General features: G+C 42.0%; 1 protein-coding gene across 1 annotated transcript in view; it reads right to left on the reverse strand.

The window, feature by feature from the left end:
• Nucleotides 1–26438, reverse strand: part of LOC145412584 (protein KRI1 homolog) — a 50771-nt gene that overhangs the window by 7460 nt on the left and 16873 nt on the right. The window contains exons 5-11 of the mRNA XM_080282491.1: nt 22307–22461; nt 18277–18405; nt 17201–17438; nt 6774–6906; nt 6386–6537; nt 5780–6052; nt 877–1040 (exon numbers count right to left, since the gene is read on the reverse strand). Coding sequence (XP_080138617.1) covers nt 877–1040; nt 5780–6052; nt 6386–6537; nt 6774–6906; nt 17201–17438; nt 18277–18405; nt 22307–22461 — 1244 coding nt within the window. The remainder of the gene's footprint in view (nt 1–876; nt 1041–5779; nt 6053–6385; nt 6538–6773; nt 6907–17200; nt 17439–18276; nt 18406–22306; nt 22462–26438) is intronic.

A 26438-nucleotide genomic window follows, 5' to 3' on the forward strand; every position in this document is an offset into this window, starting at 1 on the left:
TGAGATGGAGGGATGGAGTGGAGAGGTATATGAGAGAGGGGGGTGTGAGTTGGGAGCAGGGCAGTGAAATGGTGGGGGACAGGGGGACGTGGAGGCGATTTGTTTGTGGCCATCCCGTACGGGATTAAGGCGTCTGGCAGTAGATAGATAGACAAATAGAAAAATTTATCACTCCACTTAATGTCATACACTGCACTATCAGTTGCACACTTTCACTGTTATTTGGCAACAGACATAGCATTTCCATGGCCTTGCATACACGAAATGGATTGAAAGGGAGACGAGAGCAACTGTAAACACTGGGTGGCCATCTCGGCTCAAATTTATAACTGTTGGCTTGTGCAGGAGGTATCAAGCATGCAAGGGATTGTTGTACAACGGCACCACATTTACTGTATACTGTAAATGAATTTTGTGATCATTAACCTGAAACTGGGCAAAACTTTTACTTCACTGTTCTATTGATTTATTGCATACCCCGTGATGATGTAGTATAATTCCCCTAGTTTAACAGTATCTCCTAATTTATATATAATTGCCTGTAAATTGCAAGAATACATTACTGTACATAAGCTGGAAAAATGTAATCAAACTGAAAGAGCTAATTGAAGATGCAGTTCACCAGCTTTGCTTCAGGTATATGTGTGGTGAAAATTTATGAAATGCAAACTCACCTTCCAGAAAATTTTCAGTCGCAGACTATCAACAAACTTTTGAGTATGGTCACGTGTGCATGATAAAACAACTAGGTTCATCATCACTTGGTGTTAAGGCTTAGATTTGGTAATATTTTTCCTCCTTTCAAAAAAGTTAATTTCTAAATGCATTTCATCCTCTCATCTCTCTCTCTCTCTCTCTCAATCTTTTAACACTTACTCTGTGAAAAGGCTTGGTAGAATCTTCTGTTTGATATGCATCCGGGAGGCACGTTTTCCGTAAGCATGAGCATCACTTTTCTCCATACTTTCAGTCCGATTGTATCTCAGCATTTTATTTATTGAATACCATCGATTGAGTTCAATGTTTTGTGCAGTCAGAATCTGTGGGAAAACAGAAAGTAACAATTATTTTGTTTTTTTTTTCAAGGTGACATGTAAAATGTGGCACTGCCTGCTGATCACTTGCTTGGGGGGACTGAACTAATGGGTCAACCAGATAAGCAACAACCTGGGTCTAGAATCTGATAACATCCACAGACCAACTTAAAAGGCAGATGACCAACCTACACTCCTGGTGGCATTGTGTGATAAAAAATCCTCCAGCCTCCTCTTGAAGATTCAAGTCTGTGTTTGCTAGGCGCATAATTCTGACCTAATTCAGGATTTCTCAACTTCTACTTCTTTTTTTTTCCCCTTCTCTCTCTCTCTCTCTCTCTCTCTCTCTTTTTTTTTTTTTTTTTCTCATAGCTTCCTTCTGAGTCTCATTTACATCTGTGGCACATCTCATATCTGCTGTTAGTTGGATAAGCAACAGTGAAATGTGAATCTATGGGTCCAATGCTTAAACCTGAAATTGAGAAGCGGGATGCAGACCCCCAACTTTTGATGATATGGGGGGTACAGCACCTAACAATCTGACCTTCCTATGTGGCTGCCGATGACATTTTGTAGTATGGGATGCAGGCTGCTCTAATAACCACAGGTGTTCCATACATAAACCACAAAATTTAGGGTTTTGCACTCCACTTTGCAATTTAAGGTTTAAGGATATGACCTTAGTGATAGGTAGGGGCGCTCACCATCCACTCACTCGATGTAATGCTACTCTTGGGTGTCTGCCCTTTCCTCTCCTCCATCCTCTTCTGTCTCGTCTTTCTGCCTACGGGTGACTTTACACTCCCTCCTCTGTCTTTCTTTCCTTCATTCTTTCCTCTTCCTTCTGCCTGTGGGTGACTCTACACTGAGTGACAAGCCAAATGGTTTCCTGTACACCAGGAAATCATTGACAATGCTGGGTGGTAACCACAAAACCAAATTTTGGCACCTGGTGGTTTAGTAATTACGGCACTCCAATTGGATTGAGCTGGTGAAGGTTTATATCCAAGAAGTGGTTGGGGTTTATTGCGCATGTAATGCCACTCGGATGAGTGAGGCTGGTCACTCTCATCATAAATGTCAGGACAAACTTGCCTAGCCCCAGGCTCCTATGCTCCTCATGGGACAATGTAGTTTTATATGATGGAAGGATGAATGAATGCATGAATACCTTGCTCTTAGATAACAGTAATCAACTGCACATGAAGTTCCCCAAACTGGAGGGAGTTTAGTGACTAACCTTACATTGCTCGAATGTGTCAGAGCTGACAGGTTTTTCCATTTCTTGTTTATAACATTAAGGTTTGTTTCTCATGAATAAAACAATTCATATATTACACACTGCCATTTCTACTGAGAAATATACTTTACATCACTGTAGTTTTCAATATTTCTGCAGCTGAGATCAGCACACAGAAAGATATGTGAAGATTATGAATAACTGATCATGTGCCTGGCAGTTAGGTTAAGGTGGCCTCCTAAAAATATGGCATGGCTGCCTGGGAAGCCACATGGCCCTTGCTGAGAACCACTGCCCTAAATGACGCTTTACACCATAGGACTCAATGGTACATAATCCAACTTAAATTATACGGTGCAATGGACTACAGAATCCTCATATCTGCAGGATGACCCCAACAACAGTCATTTTTACATATTTTGTAACACTTCAAACAATGTGTGTGTGTGTGTGTGTGTGTGGGGGGGGGGAAGCAGGATCTGACTTGTAAGTCCACGCCTCAACAACATCAGAAATTCAATTCAAAGTGTCCTGTAGGCCTATCCAATGTGGACTGATTTACTGTACTTTGCAGTAGTAGTAGTAGTAGTAGTAGTAGTGATAGTAGTAGTGGTAGTAGTAGTAGTAGTAACAGTAGCAGCAGCAGCAGTAGTAGTAGTAGTTGTTCCCTACGAAGTCTGGCCGAAAAGCCCTCAGTCCTTGAGGATGGTCACAGCCGAGACCGGGCTTCTCCACAGAGCTCTCAGGGAGTGTATGTTGTGTTGTTGGCACAGGTGATTGTGTGCGATGCAGTCTTCCATAATGTGCTTATTAGTACAGGATGCTGTGTTGCATCCTGGACAGGAATCAGCAACAGAGTCATCAAGCCTCTTCTGATAACTCAAGAGGGCTGGATGGATGTTGTAGGGGCGAAGTTTGGGAAGCAAAAGGTGATGATGTCTGGGGATGACGGGAGGAAGAGGGCTTGGTGTGGGATATGGGTATGTTGATGGAGATTAATGAGTATACTGTACTATGTATTCCAGCTTTACTGACCTAGAAATTCATCAGTCATATTTACAAAATACATAGAGTAAAATCCAAAAAAATAATGGAAATAAAATTAACTGCACTTCAGAAAATGCATGTCAGACTACACCATATACTCCCTAACAGACTATGAACACTAAAGGGCACCATGACTAGCATTCATGTAGAGGGAAAACACTTCTCTGAATACATCTGAAGCATTCATACTACTCCCCTGATTTATGATGGTGAAATTATGAGAAGCAGAGTAATGCTAGGAATAAAATAAATCAACATGAGTCCAAGCTACAAAGGATAATAGGTTCTATTTACATACATGATAATGAAAAATTATTGTTTTCACAGTTAAACAACAAAATTATTTCAATTTACATAACCTCATTTGGCTCTTTATTATTTTATTTTTTCCTTGTAGAAAATTTTGCAGGCTTCTAGCCTTTGGTTCATTCTTCCTTTCTATCCACCCATCATCCAATTCTACGTTGCCCCATGAGAAGCGTAGGAGCCCGGGACTAGGCAAGTTGGTCCTGACATTTAAGATGAAAGTGACCAGCCTCACTTATCCCTGAGTGGCATTACGTGAGCAATAAACCCCAACCATCCCTTGGACATAAACCTTCACTAGCTCAATCCGACTGGAGTGTTGTAACTACCCACTAAACCACCAAGTGCCAAAATTTGGTTATATGGTTACCACCCAGCGTTGTATGGTTTCCTGGTGTACAGGTAACCATTTGGCTGGTAGCTCAGTGTCGAGTCACCCACAGGCAGAAGTAAGAGGAAAGACTGAAGGAAAGAAAGACAGAAGAGGGAGTGTAAAGTAACCTGTGGGCAGAAGGACAAGGAAAGAATGAAGGAGAGAAAGACAGAAGAGGATGGAAGGGAAGAAGGATGGAGGAGAGGAAAGGGCAGACACCCGAGAGCAGCACTACATCGAGTGAGTGGATGGTGAGCGCCCCCACCTATCACAAAAACATTTAACAAATATTCGCTGCATTTAAGAAAAATAAGTCAACCAATGACAATATGACATCTGCACTAAGATACCAGTAAAAACAACTGGGGGGAGGGAAGAAGAAGAAGAAGAAGAAGTAGAAGAGACGAGGAGGAGGAGGAGGAGGAGGAGGAGGAGGAGGAGGAGGAGGAGGAGGAGAAGGACTAAAGGAAAGGGAAGATGTAAAGGTCAACTGAAAAACTGCTGCCAGCTCAGAGGAGGCAATAAAAGTTATCTGACTCGTGTATCATGAGAGCTTTTTTTTTCGATGGAAGAGATAATCACAAGCTCAGATGTACAAAAATGACAATGATTAGGTGGATGTGCAGTGCATCCTTGAGTCCAAGGCCTGGAGGGGCTAGGTTTACGACGGAAGAGTCAAGAGGTACGATGGGACTGGAGTGTATTGGTGTTGTGATGAGGAGAGGTAGATTGAGATGATCTGGGCATGTGGAGAGGATGGGGAATGACAACTGCGTGCAGAAAGTGACAAGTGTTAAGGTTAGGGGTAGGGTTGCGAAAGGCAGACTGAAAAAGACCTGGGATGTGGTTGCTGAGTGAGGCCTCAGGGATAAGGGACTGAATAGGGAAGCTGCCAGAGATCGAGCAGAATGGATAGCCGCCATTAGGTGACCAAGGCCGATGCATGCAAACATGATGGAACCTTTAAAAACGACACAAATGAATGAAACAAAAGGAGTAGTGTAAGCTTTTCTGGTATTGTTAGTAACTGTTATTCCAACCCAATATCAGCACAGTATGTATTCCCCCCCCCCCCTGTAAATGCTACTGTTTTATGTATGGTCCACTTCTGACATTAAGGAATGTAAGAGATTACATCAGTAAGCGAGTGTGGACATGCAAGGGGGAAGTTGGGGAGGGAGGGAGGGGGGGGGGGTTCAAGCTGGAGATGAGATTAACATATTGGCTCCTATACAGTATACAGGGTTTCAATGGTCTGTCATGCATGGATCCAATATCAGCAATAATCCTAGATTAATACAGCCATGTAACTAGAGAGATGACTGTAGACAGTTTTGCTTGTGAGGTGGTGCCAGGATTTTGAAGGCTTAAATGATGTGAAAATGACTGTGGCCTATTTCACTGAGTAAGTCGTTGGATGGTTCTTTTACTTTCTCTTTCTTTGCTTTTGGATCCTGCCTCACCCCATCCCTTTGGTGGATAACTGGGAAAGGGTGCTGCTGCTGCTTAGTAAATGTGCTGTAGGCTACCCTTAAATATAAATGCTGTAACAAGAGTCCTAGATGGATAATCATGGATTTATGGTGTTCAAAAATCACCTGGATTATCATCAATACAACAGGAAAATATGAGAATGATCAAGATATTAGTAAGTTGATAACCAGAATGTCTTACCTCCTCTGTAGTCAGATCACCTGCAATATCATTACAATAGGAAGACAAGAGTAAGAGAGTGAACAAGAAATTGGTTACTTGATATAAATAACCCAAACATCTTACCTCCCCCGTAGTCAGTCCAAAGTTATTGGCTGCAACTTTTCTGTATTTGTATCTGCACAGCATACCATCAATAATATCTTCAAAATTCATTTGGTAATACTCATCAAAGTAGGAATCAAAATCTGTCTGCTTGGGATCAAACACTGGCTTTTTTCTTCTCAGAGCTTTGGCAAATTTGGATTTCCGTCGCACTTTCTTTTTGCCGGAGGCTTGGAGCATCATTTCCTGCAGCTCCTTCTTTGACCATTGTCTTTCATCACAGTCAGCATCCATCTGTGGGGAAGGACATATCAGTACCCAATTCTTTTCTGTAATTTTTCCTCCAAGTTTTATGACATACAATTTTATATTTAGTACCATATAAATACAGTAAGTACAATTCAAACAGTTAACCTTCACATGAATATTACAAGAATTAATACATTCCCAGATAAACTAAAATAAAACTGTAAATGCAGTAACTATAATCAAATACAAATAAAAAAGTACAAACAAAACTATGCAGTGAATCATACCACACTGACCATAACTTAAATCTTTAAACACAAAACTAAATGCCCAGTCCTAATAATTTACTTCCATGATCGCATAAAAAGCTAATCTTACATTAAAATCCTCTCTTTCATTCCACTCCCCATAATCATCATGATGCTCATTATATTCTCCATAAACATCTTCATTTCCTTCTTGAGTGGTGCAGGTTTCATGGCCACCTGCTGATATAAGACCTTCTTTCTCCATCCAGTCATCATAGTCCTCTGGAAACATGAATGAAAATGTGAGCACCACTTTAAGACACTAGTTCTTACTTTATAGCACCTAAATTATGAAACTAATTAATTCCTGGGCTGTGTACATTTTTATGCTGATAGGCTTCATATGCACTATGGACTAAACTCACTTTACTGCCAAATTTTCAGTCAATGAAGGGTAAGTCAACAATGATTCCTGCATATACTTCTCTCAAGCAGAAAAAAAAACAGACCTTACTTACTAATTACATCTTCGTCGTCACTAAAAATTGGCTTCTCTGTGTTAGTGTCATCAGCATAGTAATCTTCTCCAAACATGCGAGACATAGCTGCGTCATGGGCATCAGGGTCAAAGTCATCTTCAAGCTCATTATCCTGTGCAAAACATAATTATCATCATAATGCTTTAATCATGTTCACATACGTAAGAAAGATCTAAAGCAGTGGTACTTAACCAGTATGACTAATTTCTGGGGGCTGGGGCAGTGGGGGTGAAGCCCAAAACATAGTTCAATATCAACATAAAGCATTACTCTCCAAACACATACATACACAAATGAACAAATATTGCGAGGAAACCACACATATACTTAAAGACTCAATCTTTTATCAGAAGGTTTCAAACTACCATTAAAGGTACATCATTATCCCACTCAGCCAGCAGAAAATTGTTGAATTTTGTCTCCACTGGTGTTCCTGCTTAAAACTACTTGAGTAGCTGGGTGGGTGGGTGGGAATCATCATTATCAGGATCTCCTTTCCCACCCTAGAGCACAGTGAGGAGTAGCAACGTTCAGACTTCCCAAGTCTGCCCAATCTAATGGGCCCTGCTTCCATTCACTCATCATTCAAGCCCCTGGAATCCTGGCTTCTATCTGATACTGTAAAACACCCTAACTTCGGACACTTTTCATGTTTTTTGATGAATAACTCTGTGTAAAATGATGCAATTTTATCCCTGTTGGTGTCATGTGGTAGCCCGGGACAGTATCTACTGAATCCATATAGTAAAAAAAATTAGCCACGATAAACTCGTGTGACTTTTTTTTTCATTTTCAAGTGTCCGAAGTTAGGAACAAATTTCCTAACTTCGTACAGCTCTTCCAAACTTCAGACATACAGGTATTTGCCCTTTAAACATGAAAAAGGTTAATAGCACCTGTCTCTGGACACACAGGCCAAACTTCGGACACTTTAGAAGTTTTTAAAAAATGTCAAAAAAAATATTGTGCAATCGTGGCCCAAGTAATACAAATATAAAGAGAGTTATCCAAAAATATCTCCTTTTTTGAGCTCATAATTTGAGATCACATTAAGGTGCATCGTATCACATTGTAGTGAGGTATTCTGGCCATAAATATAACCAAGAACTTTTCAGAAACTTTTTCAGACAAAAAAATTATATAAAAATGCATTGCATACATTCCAAACTGTAAGGGGAACTGATCTCTTTTTCTTAATCAAAACTTCACTTAATTATCAAGTAGCTACCTCACTGACTCAACAAATGCATACTGAAATAACATAATATGATGTTAAACACTTCTCACTGGTTCTAATGACACCCACACACACCCACTAACACGCACACAAATCAACAGACACACGCACACACAGGCACATGTTATGAAGGCACTATGGAATGTATTAACGAGCTACACACTTTGGTCTTATACACCACACATACACACACACACACACACACACACACACACTCCCCTAAGAGGCCTGTGCTTGTAACACACACACACACACACACACACACACACACACACACACACACACACACACACTTTCCTAATAGGCCTGTGCTTATAAAACACACACACACACACACACACACACACACACACACACACACACACACACACACCTATAGTCTGTATTTTTCCAGTAATTTGTCTGTCTGAATTTAGGATTTTTTTCTGAAAAATACAGAGATATTCATTAAAACAGCCATATCAAGATTAAGTATGTACAGTATATATTTTTAAATAGTTTACTGCCCAGTACCAACAACAGTTTTCCACATATAATCGTACTAATCGCGTTCTTACAATTGAAACTGTTTGTTCTGTGTGAACAAAGTTTTGCAGGGTTAGAAATTGTCGATTTTTTTCCATTTGATTCAAAAAATTTTTTTCACCCACACATATTCAAGCTAGTTTCATAGAACTTATATATAATCTTTAAAGATTACCGTACCTACCCATATCATTATTTTTTGCAAATATCGCACTCTCTTCCATTAAACTTGAATTATTACATTTGTTCGCAAAATGTCCGAAGTTTGCACGCTGTCCGAAGTTACGATGTTTTACAGTACGCCAAAAACTTTCACCACATTCTGTAGCTTGACATAAATGTATTCGATGGAGTCAATATGCACGCTGTCACGTTAAAAAGGGGTGCCAAATCCCTGATCATGCACTCCTTTCACAACATCCAGCCAGCCAGCTCGATCTATTATCACTCCTTCAGCCCTGTTGACTTGTACACCTCTCTTCCTCACCCACTCATCCATCATATCCCTCCACCTTCTCCTTGGCCTACCTTGCCTCCTCCCTCCTTCGAATTCGCTCAGATATACCTTTATCACCACTCTTTTGTTATCCATTTTCTCCACATGACTATTGTCACGGGTTTTTTATAATATCTCAGTAATTTTGATATAAATGGTTAAATATTATTTAAATTGATAATAATATTCAATAATATTGAAGAGCAGAGACAATGATTGTCTTGCTACATCAAGCAACGATTACTTTACGCTGATTTGCTAAGATTCTCTAAGAACGAGAATTTATAAACTTTCTCAACAGTACTCAGCAGAGACTAATTACTCACAATTGCTGAATTGCTGTACTGTTAGCCTCTGGAGAAAGTTACATCACCCCTGACAATAAATAACTAATACTAATAATAATAACATCAGGTTCTTGCTGATGCATTAACTCCTGGCACAACGGATTTTAAGTTAATACAACAAGACTGGTCTAAGTACCAGTTATGAATAGTAAATGTTTATGCAAGCTAGGAGCTGTATGGAAAATAAGCTTAATTATGGAGAAATGAAACAAGATTTTTACTCTACATTAAGCTCAAGAAATAGAACTGTTAAATTTATTAATTACAAAAATAAATTTAACATTACATTTCAAATCAAATCAATGAGACGCACTCGCTCACTCACACAGAAGCTAAATACTTACGCCTAGGAAAAACACCTTAACTAAGCTCTTAAAACTACGAAATACACAAAAGAAATACCAGTCGATGAATACTGTGTATCACCACTAAGGTGGGAGGACTGGATTAACTGTACTAATGGAGCTTGGGGTGCTAGCTGACCTCTCCACTTCTGAGCACAGACCCTTTCTCCGTCACAGCAAACACAAGACTGAATTCAAATACATTGAATGGGCAGGACGCAAGGCGTGGCTAACGGTTGAATGAAGCAGAGGCAAACGATAAAGAAATAATTGTATCGCTCAGTAGCGCACTTAGTGACGTGCATTAAATCGGTCACTTTTTGAAAACGGTGACGAATTATTTGAAAAGTATACCCCGGAATGGAGAGAGAAACGGTTAACTGAGCGATACACAGTGAGTTTTCCACTAATAGTTCGTGGCTTCTCACAAAAAGGAAATGTCGCGAATTGATTCGTGACATTACGCCCCATGAAAATTAAATCTTTCTTCCTTCAGAAGAATGATTTCAATATACATACATATAAATCCTAACTCAGTCACACAAGATTCACACTGTGGTGTGTGTGCTATCCTGCTACAGGAGAAAATCGCAGTCGCCAGTGAGTGAAAAAACCTCGTATTTACGTTAATAGAAGCAAGCTTGAGGGAAAAACTCCGTGACGACGGTGAAAATCCTGTACTCAGGTCAAACTGAGCGAAAATTCGCTACATTTACACTGACAACTAATTGTTGTGTAGCGTGGTGTATGTAATACGCGGTGTAGGTGTGACAGTTGTAGTGTAACTGTACCTATGTGTAAAATGACGCAGTAAATAATATGGCGACGACGAAGGCAGAGGAGAAGAGGCGGCAGCGTGCGGCAGACGATCAGCTGGTCCGCACAGCAAAACTGCTACACCCATTGCTGAACCTGCAAAACCAATTGAGGTGGAGCATCAAAAGTGTCAATGAGACAAAATTCTTATTAAGTTACAATTACTCTCTCTGCCTAGCAGTCAGTTCTTCGACGTACATTCGAGGTCGCCATTAATTATAGCACACGATTATGTTTCAACAAGTTGAGAATCCCTGTGCAAACTCGGGTCTTCCATAGCCTCGAACTGCACACGGGTCCTCAACCTGTGCCTTAACCTACAGTTCTTATATTAATATTGGAGAGCTGAGAATCCTTGTGCAAACTTGGGTCTTCCATAGCCTCAAGTCTCTGCGGAATTCTCACTTCCCCCTTAACCTATAATACAATACTTATATTAGTACCGGGAAGCTGAGAATCCTTGTGCAAACTTGGGTCTTCCATAGCCTCAAGTCGCCTCTGCGGAGTTCTCTCTCGAACTTCCCCCTTAACCTACAGTACTTCTATTAGTACCGGGAAGCTGAGAATCCTTATGCAAACTTGGGTCTTCCATAGCCTCAAGTCGCCTCTGCGGAGTTCTCTCTCGAACTTCCCCCTTAACCTAAAATACTTTTATTAGTATCGGGGAGCTGAGAATCCTTGTGCAAACTTGGGTCTTCCATAGCCTCAAGTCGCCCCTCAACTTCCCCCTTAACCTACGGTACATATATTAGTACCGGGAAGCTGAGAATCCTTGTGCAAACTCGGGTCTTCCATAGCCTTGAGTCGCCTCTCAGCTTCCCCCATAACCTACGGTACATAATATGTATGTACAGGCCCTGGACATGCTGTGTCCTGTGGGGCCAATGGGCGAGACATCTGGTCTGCACCCACTTCACCACTACCCTGTCTCTCAACTGACTCAGAGATTACAGGAGTGGTTATGAACGGCACAGGAAGGGCATGTCCCTGATCAGTGGTGATACTTTGGCACACACTGCAGGAACGGACAAAACTATCTATGTCCCGTCCCATCCCTGGCCAGAAAAAGTCAGCTCGGATACGGCCCTGGGTCTTCCTTTTGCCCATGTGACCTCCTGAGGCTGAACAATGACCCCATTGTAACACTGCTAGGCGGTACTTGGCGGGAACGACAAACTGCAGTCGAACCTCGCCCTCGGGTGTTCGTGACTCACGGTAGAGCCGTCCTTGTTTGCGAAGGAACTTGGCTCGACCTCCCCGTGAATACTTAATCACTCGACCCTTTTGTTTATTCCGCACGGCAGCAAGTGTCGGGTCAGAATGTTGTTCTTGTACAACAAGTTGACTGCACATCAGATCTTGCGGCGATTCAATGATCACTGGGGTGACACAGTCTGGAGCCTCAGTCATGGCTCGTTACCGCAGCAGCCGAAGTCTGAGTAGCGCCATCATCGGAGCAACTATCCTTGACTCCTTGAATATTGCCTACTATTAAGTCAAATAGAGGCTCTGGCATGACAACTGCAAGTGTCAAGCCAGTAAAAAATGGAGACGCCACCTGGATACATGCCTCAGGGAACAATCTCACTGATCCATCAATAAGCTTTGCATGGGCCTGTCGACCTGTATACTGCTCAGGCCGAACTAGACTCTGCTTAACAGAGCAACCTGAGGAACCATTGTCTCTCAGGACCTTCACAGGAATGTCTCCCACAAACCCTTGCTGAACAAGGAAGGTACTGTCACCTGTGGGAGGGCCTGTGGAGGAAGCAGCTAGCCACTCATGAGGCTGCTGAATTGATGTGGCAAACATTGTGCCTTGAGGGTTATATTGGGAAGATGGAACATTGGCCATCTGTGGAGGGGGGTTCACTGTCACTGTGGGACTAGTGAACTGTGGGGAAGTACCCACACTGATAGGGACGTGACCACCATGCTGCTGCTGAGGAATGAAGGCTGCATTCGCTTCCTGCCTCTTTTGAGTTGGTGGTGAAAAACTTTGTCCCGTCGGTCGGATTTAGTGGCTGATACTGCTGCTGGTTAGGGTACTTGTTGTACCTCTTCCACTCAGGTTTCTGAGTGTTTTGCCCCTGGTCCTTCCACTGCGGTTTTGGACCTTGACCATTACTCTGAGAACGGCCTTGGTGCTGGGATTCAGTCTGAGACGGCTTCCCAGACTTGGCAGTATCTTTTCTGCTCCAGGTGTTTTGCTTACGAGCTTGATACCCGTATGCAGTAAAGAATGCGTCAGCCTTCTCTGCCATTTGGCTGGCATCTTCCACCTGGCAGATCTTAAGCTGTGCTATGAGCTCAGCAGGCCACGACCTCTCTAGCTGTGTACGCAGCATAAGGTCAATTATCCCCTCACGCGTGGAAGGAGTTTCATCTTTCTCCATCCACTCATTTAAGTAAGCTGTGAGACGATCAAGGAACTGAACAGCTGTCTCCTTGTCTTGGAGACGAGCTCGCATGAACTGAACTTTGGCGTCGTCCTACTGTGAGACCATACGCCTTAATGAGTGCAGCTTTCATCATCTCATATGTGAGATTGTCTCCACGAATTCTGTGGAGAATATCGAGGGCAGGGCCCTCAAATAAACTAAGAAATTGGATCCGCTTAGCTGCCTCATCCAGCTGATACATGTCTGCCATGTCCTCAAAACGAGCTATGTGCGGCTCGATTAGCCTCGCCGCTTCCTTGTATGAAGGAAGCTTGATGCGTGGGGTCGCTAGGACATGTGCAGGGAGAACGCTCGTGGAGCTTAGACCAACTGCACCAGACGTGTCTGAAGCCAAGGAATCTCGCTTAAGCTTCAGCACTTCAAGTTCATGTTCTCGTTCTTTGTCTCGTTGTTCACGCTCGTATTCGCGCTGTTCTCGCTCGTGTTCGCGCTGTTCTCGCTCGTACTCGTGCTCTTTTCGCGTTCCTCACGCTGTTCTCGCTCGTATTCGCGCTGAATCTTACGCTCTTCACGGGCATCATTCTCGCGCTGCTGCTCCTGATTATGCCGTGAGAGTATATACTCTTTAATTTCGGTTGGGTCCGAAAGACCCATTTCTTTGGCTTCCTGTAAAAATACAGTAGTAGCCATGGCGCTAATTTATTAAGCAAACCGAAATTGAGTACTGACTGCTTAGCGACGAATACTAATGACACAAGTAAAGAGTACAGACACAAGCTAGTGGTGACCAGTCTTATCTAGTTAACTGGCAAAAATAAATCAAAAATGTAAATGACTGGGAAGACTCAATAATAAACACAATGGGTACGCCGACTTCCCAGGAGCGAATAAAATCGTCTGGCGTTACCAAAAATAAACTAGAGTTAAGTACTCTATTGATTTATAAAGCAAAAACTCACTTGCTAAATTAACGGTAAACACCAGTAAGCTTGTGCCTATAAACTTTAATGATAAATACCTAAATATGAATGAGTGAGCACTATCTCGTGAATAGCTTTAGAGCTAGGAGTTAATATCCTGGAATGAGGTCGCCAATTGTCACGGGGTTTTTATAATATCTCAGTAATTTTGATATAAATGGTTAAATATTATTTAAATTGATAATAATATTCAATAATATTGAAGAGCAGAGACAATGATTGTCTTGCTACATCAAGCAACGATTACTTTACGCTGATTTGCTAAGATTCTCTAAGAACGAGAATTTATAAACTTTCTCAACAGTACTCAGCAGAGACTAATTACTCACAATTGCTGAATTGCTGTACTGTTAGCCTCTGGAGAAAGTTACATCACCCCTGACAATAAATAACTAATACTAATAATAATAACATCAGGTTCTTGCTGATGCATTAACTCCTGGCACAACGGATTTTAAGTTAATACAACAAGACTGGTCTAAGTACCAGTTATGAATAGTAAATGTTTATGCAAGCTAGGAGCTGTATGGAAAATAAGCTTAATTATGGAGAAATGAAACAAGATTTTTACTCTACATTAAGCTCAAGAAATAGAACTGTTAAATTTATTAATTACAAAAATAAATTTAACATTACATTTCAAATCAAATCAATGAGACGCACTCGCTCACTCACACAGAAGCTAAATACTTACGCCTAGGAAAAACACCTTAACTAAGCTCTTAAAACTACGAAATACACAAAAGAAATACCAGTCGATGAATACTGTGTATCACCACTAAGGTGGGAGGACTGGATTAACTGTACTAATGGAGCTTGGGGTGCTAGCTGACCTCTCCACTTCTGAGCACAGACCCTTTCTCCGTCACAGCAAACACAAGACTGAATTCAAATACATTGAATGGGCAGGACGCAAGGCGTGGCTAACGGTTGAATGAAGCAGAGGCAAACGATAAAGAAATAATTGTATCGCTCAGTAGCGCACTTAGTGACGTGCATTAAATCGGTCACTTTTTGAAAACGGTGACGAATTATTTGAAAAGTATACCCCGGAATGGAGAGAGAAACGGTTAACTGAGCGATACACAGTGAGTTTTCCACTAATAGTTCGTGGCTTCTCACAAAAAGGAAATGTCGCGAATTGATTCGTGACAACTATACCATCTCAGTATGCTCTTGTCGATTCTGGTGTCCACAGACTTCCTCATTTCGCATCTTTCACAAATCACATTATTTTGTATCCTATCCACTCTCTGTACTCCACATCATTCCTCAGCAGTCCAATCTCCACTGCTCTTAATCTTGACTATACATTTTCATGCAACACAATAGTTTCACATCCATATGTTAAGGTTGGCACTAACACTACTTCATGTAATCCTTGCACAGCTGGATTACTGAAGCCTCTGTTTCTTACCATGGCCTTCATAGCACCAGCTTATTTCCTTCCTTGTGTCACTCTACTTTCCATTTCCTTTGCATATGTTCCTCTCTTTTCTATCATTGTACCCAGGTATTTGAACTCTCTCACTAATTCCAGTCTCTTTCCATTCATAGTAATATCTCACTGGGAGTCACCTTCTCTCTTGATTACCATCACTTTACTCTTTTTTTGCATTTACTCTCAAGGCACAATGCTCACAGACATCAACAAAACTCTGCACTAGTCTACCAGGTTCTTGTCTGGTATTTGCAATTAGTACTGCACCATCAGCATACAACAAATTTGAGACAGTCCATCCATCACCATTGATTACCAATGCCATCCCTCTCTCCATTACTCATGATTTTACTTCTCTCATCACCCCCATCCACTTAATAGCAGCTCTCCATGCTGCTTGACTTCTGGCAGCCTTCCCATTCAGTCCTTTATCTCTCTGGTCACACTATGACCTCGCCCCAGGTCTTTTTCGGTCTGCCTCTTGCAACCCTACCCCCAACATTCACACTTACCACTTTCTGCATCCAACTGTCATCTCCCATCCTCTCCACATAATCCTGCATTATTATATGAATTGAACTCTGAATACATATACAGAACTAGGATGTAACTGGCTACCTTTTCCCTAACTGTTTTCCAGCACAATGTAAGGCATTATAAGAATTACTGATTAATATACAGTATTACCTTACTTCAAATAACATATAAATAAAACTTATAAACATGAGCTTCAGCAGAAAATGTTCATAGGAATTAGAGGATCAGCATGGTAACAATTTACACTGCTGAAGTTGATAGTTTACTTTTAGTCTCTGGTGTACAAAATTATTCTTAAGTTTTGAAAGTGGTGATAAGACTCAAAGGTTACTTTATCTGCCATCATAATAATGTTATGTAATGAACTAACAGTGGAATACAACAATCTTGGATTGGTAAATTACAACAACTATCAAACAAAGGTCTACACAAACTCTAATGGCTCACTCTTCCCCCATTTAATCTGCTATACAGAAGGTGTACTGTAGGGTCTATCTATCTGTTGCCAGACACCTCGATCTTGTTCGGGGTGGCCACAAACAAATCGCCTCCACGTCTACCTGTCCCCTGCCATTTCACTGCCCTGCCCCTGCTCCCAACTCACACCCCCCTCTCTCATATACCTCTCCACCCACCCCATCTCTCCATCTCATCCTCGGCCTCCCCCCCCCTCCACCTCACTCACATACGGTACACTCTCTTCGTCAGTCTTTCACCCTCCATCCGCTCCACATGGCCAAACCACCTCAGTGTATTTCTCCTAACGCTTCCTGTCACATCCACATCCACACCACAATGCTCCTTTATATCCTCATTTGTCAGCCTGTCTCTCCATGTGACTCCACAGGCTCCTCTTAAATAACTCATTTCCACTGCTCTCACTCTTGACTTCTGCCCTTCCAACAACGTCCAAGGTTCACTTCCATACGTTAGAGTTGGTATCACAATACTGTCATGTAGTAACTTTTTCACTTCCATGCTCACTTCCCTGTTTCTTATCACTGCTTTCAAGGAACCAGCAACCTTTCTTCCCTGTTGTACCCTCTCAAACACTTCACCCTCCAAACCTCCATCCTTACTCATCACACTACCCACATTACTACTGTAGGGTCAAAACTGAAATTACAAAGAGCTGTAGATTACCAAGTTCCTGGTAATTGTACCACCCAATTGGCAACTTCTAACAGATAATATCTATGCTCCTGATGTCCTACAGGAGGGAATAAGGTACAGTATATATCTAGAGCCTGTGCAGGGCTGTGAATTAATCTTACAACTTACTTTCAAGTCAATAGCATCAGTCCCAGAAGCTTCTTTGATTTTATCAATTTTGGCTCGTATCTCCCGGTATTTGAGGGCCTGGAGTTTCAGAAGCTCCTGTTTTTTCTGTTCCTTTTCCTCGGCCTTACGCTGCTTGACTGCTTCACGGTGCAATTTTCGCCGATCATCCTTAACCCGTACCGAATCATCTATGACACGAGGATACTTCTTGATGAACTCTTGATCAGGCTCCTCATACCTTAAGCCAACAAAATAAATAAAATAACTGAATAAATTAATTAAATACAGTGCCACAAAAAAAGTTCCAGCTTAGTGAGATTACACCGTAATTAGGTGTCACACCTAGAGCTCACACAAATAAAATGCGAGAATTATCGAGGTCCTGGTTTACTGAGACTTTTAAGACTAGGAACACTATATAACATGTTGTTGTTGTTGTTCAATCCTAGTTTGTCTGGCTGACAAGACCCATCAACCACAGGGAAGCAACTGCCCCTGCAGGGCCATGCTGTGCATTGAACTGATATTCCCGTGTGTGTGTGTGTGTGTGTGTGTGTGTGTGTGTGTGTGTGTGTGTGTGTGTGTGTGTGTGTGTGTGTGTGTGTGTGTGTGTGTGTGTGTTTCCTGGACAGACACCACATCTGTCTCTCTCCACCCAGTTAGAAAGAGCACAATCGCAAGCTCTACTTCACTCCAAAATTTGGTAACATTTTACCACACAATGCTATAAATGGTTTCTTTAATTACTTGAAACCATTAGGCTTGTCACTAAGTGTACAGTCACCTGAGGTGGAAATATGACTAATCAAAAATGATATGAAGGAATGGGGGAAGCAGGAGGAGAGGAGGGCAGACAGAGAGAAAAATGAGAATCAGGAAGGAAGAAGGACTGTAGGCTGAACTACATCCAGTGAATGCATGATGGTTGCCACCACCAACCACCTGCTATATAACTGTAGTCATCAGGAAAAATGCAGAAAAGATTGTACGGCAGTATTTTATTTCTTGCAGAACTGTGCAGCACCTGGATATTGCAAATATTTGATTAAGTAATGCACAATACGATTTCATCTTACCTGAAGCGATATTTAGTTTCAAATGTGTCCATCTTTTCAAGAGTTTTCTCATCTTCAGAGAGTGTCTCTTCATCAATGACAACTTCATTGTACTCTCGCTCAATTGATTCATCTTCTTCCTCCAGATATCTGGAAAAAAAAGAAAAAAAGTGATATTTTATACAGGATAATCATAAAATATACACTCCAGTAAAACCATGCTACATACCTCCCACCCTCACCACACATATACATACACTGCTGAGCATCATAATGGTAGAAACTTTTATAAATATTGACTCTATGAGATAGCTATATGAGAAGCTACAGAAAGTGGTGAAAATTTTTTGGCCTATCTAATGGAGCCAGGATTCCGTGGGCTTGAATGATGAGTGAATGGAAGTGTGGCCCATTGAACTGGGCAAACTTAGGCTGTCTGGATGTTGCTACTCCTCATCCTGCCCTGTGGTGGGAAAGGAGGTCTATATAGTTATGATGACAATCCATCCAAACTTTGGCTGTCTGGATGTTGCTACTCCTAATCCTGCCCTGTGGTGGGAAAGGAGGTCTATATAGTTATGATGACAATCCATCCAAACTGTGGCTGTCTGGATGTTGCTACTCCTCATCCTGCCCTGTGGTGGGAAAGGAGGTCTATATAGTTATGATGACAATCCATCCAAACTTTGGCTGTCTGGATGTTGCTACTCCTCATCCTGCCCTGTGGTGGGAAAGGAGGTCTATATAATTATGATAACTGATAAAAAAAGTATATACAGTGTCAGTGCACACTTCTTGCAAAATAATCTACCACCACAAACAATAACTAATGCAAAATACCACATAATTCGACTGCAAGTTAATAAAATTGGTTTCAATGGGATGCCACATATACAAGTTGTAGGTGGGGCACTCACCATCCACTCACTCGATGTAGTGCTGCCCTCGGGTGCCTGCCCTTTCCTTTCTTCCTTTTCTGTCTATCATTCTTTCTTCTTCCTTCTATCTATGGTGACTCTACACTGAGTGACAAGCCAAAGGTTTCCTGTACCCCAGGAAACCATCTAATATGCTGGGTGGTAACCATATAACCAAATTTTGGCACCTGGTGGTTCAGTCGGATTGAACTGGTGCAGGTTTATGCAATAAGGGTGGTCGGGGTTTATTGCTCATATAATGCTCCAGTCGGATTGAACTGGTGCAGGTTTATACCATAAGGGTGGTTGAGGTTTATTGCTCACATAATGCCAATCAAGAATGAGTCAGGCTTGTCACTATCATCTGAACCCCTAAAGACCTACAGCTGTCAAAAGAGAGTTATGGAAAATGTCACAAAGTCTTATGGCTGTCGATGGTACAGAGGCTACCAAAAACTGGCAGTAGGTAGCACTGCCTCTTTTATGATGGATATGGCACCTGGTCTATGGGAATTAAGAGATCAGGTGGTGGGAGGTATGATCCAGCCCCCTCTCTGGGTGTGGGGACACCCCCGTCCTCAGGCCATCTCTCCATCTCCCTTTGCTCCATTGGATCCTGCCTTCTGTGTCCCCTCTCACCCAAACTACCCACCATAAGCTCTCTAGACCATACTGGGTGTGTGTGGCAGACATATTCCTTCCCTCCTGATGCCCCCCCACACTCCCTCCACCTCCCTATTCCCCCTTATCTCTCAAGGTCAACCCATTCTCACTCACAATGAGGAGTGCCTTTTTTTTTTTTTTTTTTTTTTTTTTTTTTTTTTATGGTCGATTGTGCATTAACCATCAGACATATGAAAGTGAAATACACATTTTTTAGTGTGTAAAAGCAAGCTCTTCAAATCTTTAAGTCCAAAATTTACTTTGGTGCAAGTTTTTTTTTCTCTCCACACACAAAGGGTAACAATGTTTATTTTTCAAGTTCTAATACCAATACACCAGTCCTGTATGAGATAGCCCTAGCATGTATTCAATATGGACAGTGGGTGTTAGCGCCGAAGTGGTGACGTAGAGTGGTGTATGGTATGCAGGAGGACTGCTGGGCCTTGAGAGCAAGCTGTGAAGCCTATGCCCAGAGTCGGATACATAAAAAAAAAAAATAAACAAATATATACAGTATATATATATATATACTGTACATCCATTCACCCATCATCCAATCCTATGTCACCCAATATGGAGCATAGGAATCCAGGGCTAGGCAAGTTAGTCATGACATTTAAGATGAGAATGACCAGCCTCACTCATCCCTGAGTGGCATTACGTGAGTAATGAACCCCAACCACCCCTTGGATATGAAACTACACAGGCTCAATCTGATTGGAGCGCCTTAATTACCCACTAAACCACCAGGCATGATAATTTGGTTATATGGTTGCCACTCAGTGTGGTAAACTGTTTCCTGGTGTAAAGGAAACCATTTGGCTTGTCACTCAGTGTAGAGTCACCCATGGGCAGAAGGAAGAGGAAAGAATGAAGGAAAGAAAGACAGAAGAGGGAGTATCAAGCTACCCGTAGGCAGAAGAAAGAGTAAAGAATGAAGGAAGGAAAGACTGAAGAGGAAGGATGGAAGAGAGAAAAGGGCAGACACCCAAAGCAGCACTACATCGAGTGAATGGATCGTGAGCGCCTCCACCTAACCACAGGCAAATACAGTAAAACCTTGATATAACGGACTTCAATAGTCCGGAATTCGCTTTTATCAGACTTGAGGAGCTATCGGACTAAATTCCTATATATCGGAATAAGTCCGATAAAGCCAGAAGCAGTCCAAACTGCCTGACCATTTCAGCTGTGTTCACCACAATAAGGTAAACAAAAGACATGTTTATCAGTGTAGAGTACAGTATTATTATATATATTATACCATTTGATTAATGTAGTGAAGTTATGACACAGTACAGTACCGCTATAGTAGTCAAAATAGCTTAAAAACCATTCATGCGATCTGGACTGATGTCTGATATACCGGAAAAAGTCCGGATTAGCAGGGGGAAGTCCGGAAGTCGCTTTTATCAGAATTTCACATTTTCGGAATGGTCAGTTACAGTAAGGTCTTACTGTAATGCAAAGTTTGATATACAATAACGAAGTCTGCCATTTTGTGGTTATAAAGGACTGGCAGACTGAAGGAGTATATATATATATATATATATATATATATATATATATATATATATATATATATATATACACATCACCATCATCCGGACCTCTTTTCCCACCCTAGGGCAAGGTGAGGAGTAGCAATGTCCATACAGCCCAAATTTGCCCAATCCAATGGGCAATGCTTCCATTCTCTCACCATTCAAGTCATCAGAATCCTGGTTCTACCTGATATGCCAAAAACATTCACCACGTTCTGTAGCTTCACATAAATGTATCCGATTAGTCAATCCGGACGCCGTCACATTAGAAAGGGGCGCCAAATCCCTGACCATGCACTTCTCACAATATTCAACCAGCCAGCTTGATCTCTTTTATATAAGTCCCCTAGCCTGACCAACCTCCAAACCTCTCTTCCTCATACACTCATCCACCATATCCCCCCCACCTTCTCCTTGGCCTACCTCGCTTCCTCCCTTCATCAAATTCATTCAGCTATACCTTTTTCACCACTCTGTTGTTATCCATTCTCTCCACATGACTAGCTATAACATCTCGGTACACTCTCTTCGATTCTGGCGTCCACAGACTTCCTTACTCAACATCTTTAACGAATCACATTATTTCGTATCCTATCCACTCTCTGCACTCCACGTACATTCCTCAGCAGTCCCATCTCCACTGCTCTCACTCCTGACTCTCATTTTCATGCCACACCATAGTCTCTCATCCACATGCTAAAGTTGGCATTACCACTTCCTCATGTAAGCCTAGTGCAGCTGCAACACTCAAGCCTCTGTTTCTTATATGCACACACACATATGTATATTTTCAACACATATATACTGCATAGGTAAATATTTCAAAGCTAAGCCAGGCCTAAGTACAGTTCTCTCTATATTTTGCTAATATTCTTTTTAAGCCAAACCACTGCAATGTACAACACACACACACACACACATACACACCTTTTGTTCAAGAAGAAGTCTGCCAGCCACTTGTCATCTTCTGACAACTTTGGATTATTCCATGCTTCCCTTAATCCTTCAAGCAAGTGCTTTTCCTTGGTACTGCTTATAGATGAGGTTTCTCCTTTTACAAATGCAACAGCATCATCCACTGCCTGTCAAAGACATAAGAATAATGGTATATGGCACATGCACTCTAACATAATTAACTGTTGGAAGCAACTGTAAATGATGACCTAAGATGAAAAATCAATGTAAAATAGTCTTAAAACAGAAAAGTGGTTTGGAATGATGTATAAAAATGTAAAAAATATGCAGGGGAAAAAAGTGTAAGTGGGGAATAAAAGTGGAAGAATACTAACAAATGGAAGTGAAGTAAGGAGCAGTTGGAAAGATTTTTGAAAGGCTAATGAATCAAGATGAAGAAATTAGCTGTGCTGTGAACAATGTTTACAATGGGAAGATATCCATCCACCCATCGTCCAATCCTATGTTGCCCCATTAACAGCGGAGGAACCCGGGGTTAGGCAAGTTGGTCCTTACATTTAAGATGAGAATGGCCAGTCTCACTCATTCCTGAGTGACATTACATGAGCAAGAAACCCCAACCACGCCTTGAATATAAACCTACACAGGCTCAATCCGACTGGAGCGCCTTAATTACCCACTAAACCACAAGGGGCCATAATTTGGTTATGTGGTTACCAACCAGTGTAGTAAATGGATTTCTGGTGTACAGTCACCCCAAGAAGTGATGGCAGAGTTTCAGACTGCTTCGGTCACTGCACTGATATACGTTTAATGAAGACTTGGTGAAAATATGGTAAAACTTTTGTGCCTCCATTACGTCATATAAAATAAATATATATCACGCTAAGAATTACATAAAATGAATAACATGAGGTAGTGATGTATTAAAAGTTAACACTCAGATATACGTCTCCCGATTTGAACGAGTGTAATGTATTACCCTGCGTACGGAGCGCAGCGTAACCCCCTTTCCTCATGTATTTGCTTCCCAGAATTTCAAATACAGAGTGCTCTAGTTTCGAAGACCAGTTAAGGAAAACTCTTACGAGTGCAATATCTATCTATCTATCTATTGCCAGACGCCTCAATCCCGTTTGGGGTGGCCACAAACAAATCGCCTCCAAGTCGCCCTGTCCCCCGCCATTTCACTACCCTGCTCCCAACTCACACCCCCCTCTCTCATATACCTCTCCACCCCATCCCTCCATCTCATCCTCGGTCTCCCCCTCCCTCTTCCACCCTCCACCTCGCTCACATACACTCTCTTCGTCAGTCTTTCACCCTCCATCCTCTCCACATGGCCAAACCACCTCAGTGTGTTCCTCACAACGCTTCCTATCACATCCACATCAACACCACAACGCTCCTTTATATCCTCATTCGTCAGCCTGTCTCTCACCGTGACTCCACAAGCTCCTCTTAAATAACTCATTTCCACTGCTCTCACTCTTGACTTGTGTCCTTCCAACAACGTCCAAGCTTCACTTCCGTACGTTAGAGTTGGTATCACAATACTGTCATGTAGTAACTTTTTTACTTCCATGCTCACTTCCCTGTTTCTTATCACTGCTTTCAAGGAACCAGCAACCTTTCTTCCCTGCTGTACCCTTTCAAGCACTTCACCCTCCAAACCTCCATCCTTACTCATCACACTACCCAAATACTTAAACGTACTCACATTTTCCAATTCCTCACCATCCAACCTCGCTATACATTCACTGACTTCACCTCTCTCAAAGACCATCACTTTACTCTTCCCTACATTCACCTTTAGGTTCCGTTTCTTACACACTCTCTCAAACTCATCCACCAAGCCTTGCAGCTCCCCTTCATCTTCACTCAACAACACAGTATCATCTGCAAACAACAGTACAGGGAGTTTCCAAACACTATCCTCTCTCACCAGGGCCACTCCAACATCCACTACCCTACCTTGTACCTCTTTTATTACCCCATCCATGTACAGATTGAACAACCATGGAGACATGACACATCCCTGTTTCAAACCAACTTTCAAAGAGAAAAATTCACTTAGTTCACCATCCACACGCACTGCAGCCTTAGCACCATCATACATACTCTTCACAGCATTCAACAACTTCCCATCTACTCCATATATTCTTAACACTTTCCACAATCCTTGTCTATCCACCCTGTCATATGCTTTCTCCAAATCCATGAAAGCCGCATACAACTTCTTTCCCTTCTCTAGAAACTTTTCCACTAAAGATCTAAGAATGAATATCTGATCTACACAACCTCTTCCCTTCCTAAAGCCTCCCTGTTCTTCTCCAACTAATTTCTCTGTTCTTTCTCTAACTCTGTCTATAAGTATCCTACCATACACTTTTCCTATTATACTAAGAAGACAAATGCCCCTATGATTACCACACACTTCTTTTTCCCCTTTTCCTTTGTACAAGGGAATAATTATACCTGACTTCCAATCCTCCGGGACTCTACCTTCCTCCCAGGCCAATCTGCGCATCTTCCACATCCATTCTACTACTATCTCTCCCCCATGCTTCAGCATCTCACCACACACTCCATCAATTCCTGGGGCTTTCCCCGATTTAACTTTCTTCATTGCTTCCACAACCTCTATCCTACTGATTTCTACCTGTCTTCTCACCTCCCTCCTTCTCCCAGCCATTCCCCAGCCACTTATACTAGCATTACTTCCATCCTCTACGTTCAACAATTCCTTAAAGTGTTCTCTCCATCTGCTCACTTTTTCTCCCTTCTCCACTAGTAATCTACCATGTTTATCTTTCACTCCCCTGCTAACTTCACTTCCACCCTGTCTTACTCTTTTCACTTCTCTCCAGAACATTTTCTTACAGTCCCTCCACTTTACACTCAAATTCCTTCCAAATTCCTGATCCACTCTCTTCTTACTCTCTCTGACTAATCTTTTCACCTCTCTCTTCCTTTCCACATATAACTCTCTCTTCTGCCTCTCAACTTCTTCCACGCCCGTATTTCTCATCCATTCATTGTATGCTTTCTTCTTTTGTGCCACAGCCTGTTTCACCTCTTCAGTCCACCACGCTGTTCCTTGCACCCCCCTCCGTCTTCTCTTCCTTCCACACACCACATCACATGCTGCACATATTTCTTCTGTAAATATCTTACACACACCTTCCACGTCTCCCATCTGCTCCAATTCATATTTGCCCAATCGTTCCTCCACTTCTCTCTTATACTCTGCCTTTTTCTCATCCTCTTGTAACCTTTCCACTCTCCTTGCAACTACTCCTTCCTCTCGTCTTTCCCTTCTTCTATTCCTCCATCTTACTTGCATCCTAATTCTGGCCACCACCAAGTAGTGGTCAGAAAGGCCACTCCACCAACCTCTATAAACTCTTGCATCCAATATACATCTTCGCATCCTTTCATCCACACACACATAATCAATCATTGCCTTCCTTTCATTCAGTTCACCACCCACCCTTCTCATCACTCGCCATGTATACCTGTGGATCATTTTATGCCTGAAGAGGGTATTGGCTATTACCAACCCCCTCCCAGCACAGATGTCCACTAACGCACTCCCATTCTCATCTATCTCAGCAGGCACACCCCACTCACCAACTATTCCATCCACCTTCACATTACCAACTTTACCATTCATATCACCGATCAAAAACACTCTCTCATTCCTTCCAAACTTTTCCATGCACACTTCCACATTTGTCCAGAACTCTTCTCTCACTCTTCTAGCACGATCTTGCGTTGGCGCATACACACACACAATCGCCCACATTTGTATTCCAACTTTCAACTTTACCCACACAATCCTTGACCCAACTGATCCATACTGTCTTATGCTCTTCTTCCATCTTTTACTCACAACTATACACACTCCTTCCTTTGCCCTCTCATTCTCATCTACTCCTGCACATACACTACCTTATTTTCAATTGCTGTGGTGATGATACAGCAACAATAAGGATGCCGCAACGATGAAGTTTGTCTTAGTAATGATACCCTACCTGCGGTAACAGCAAGACCATTCTGCTTTTTATTCCTTGTCTTCCCCTGGCTTATAGCGACTTTATTCCTAACTGATGCAAAATTATTTTAAGCTGTAAGAAGATAA

This window comes from Coenobita brevimanus, chromosome 93 (assembly GCF_032717465.1).
Source record: "Coenobita brevimanus isolate Jiangsu-jjx chromosome 93, ASM3271746v2, whole genome shotgun sequence".
NCBI lineage: Eukaryota > Metazoa > Arthropoda > Malacostraca > Decapoda > Coenobitidae > Coenobita > Coenobita brevimanus.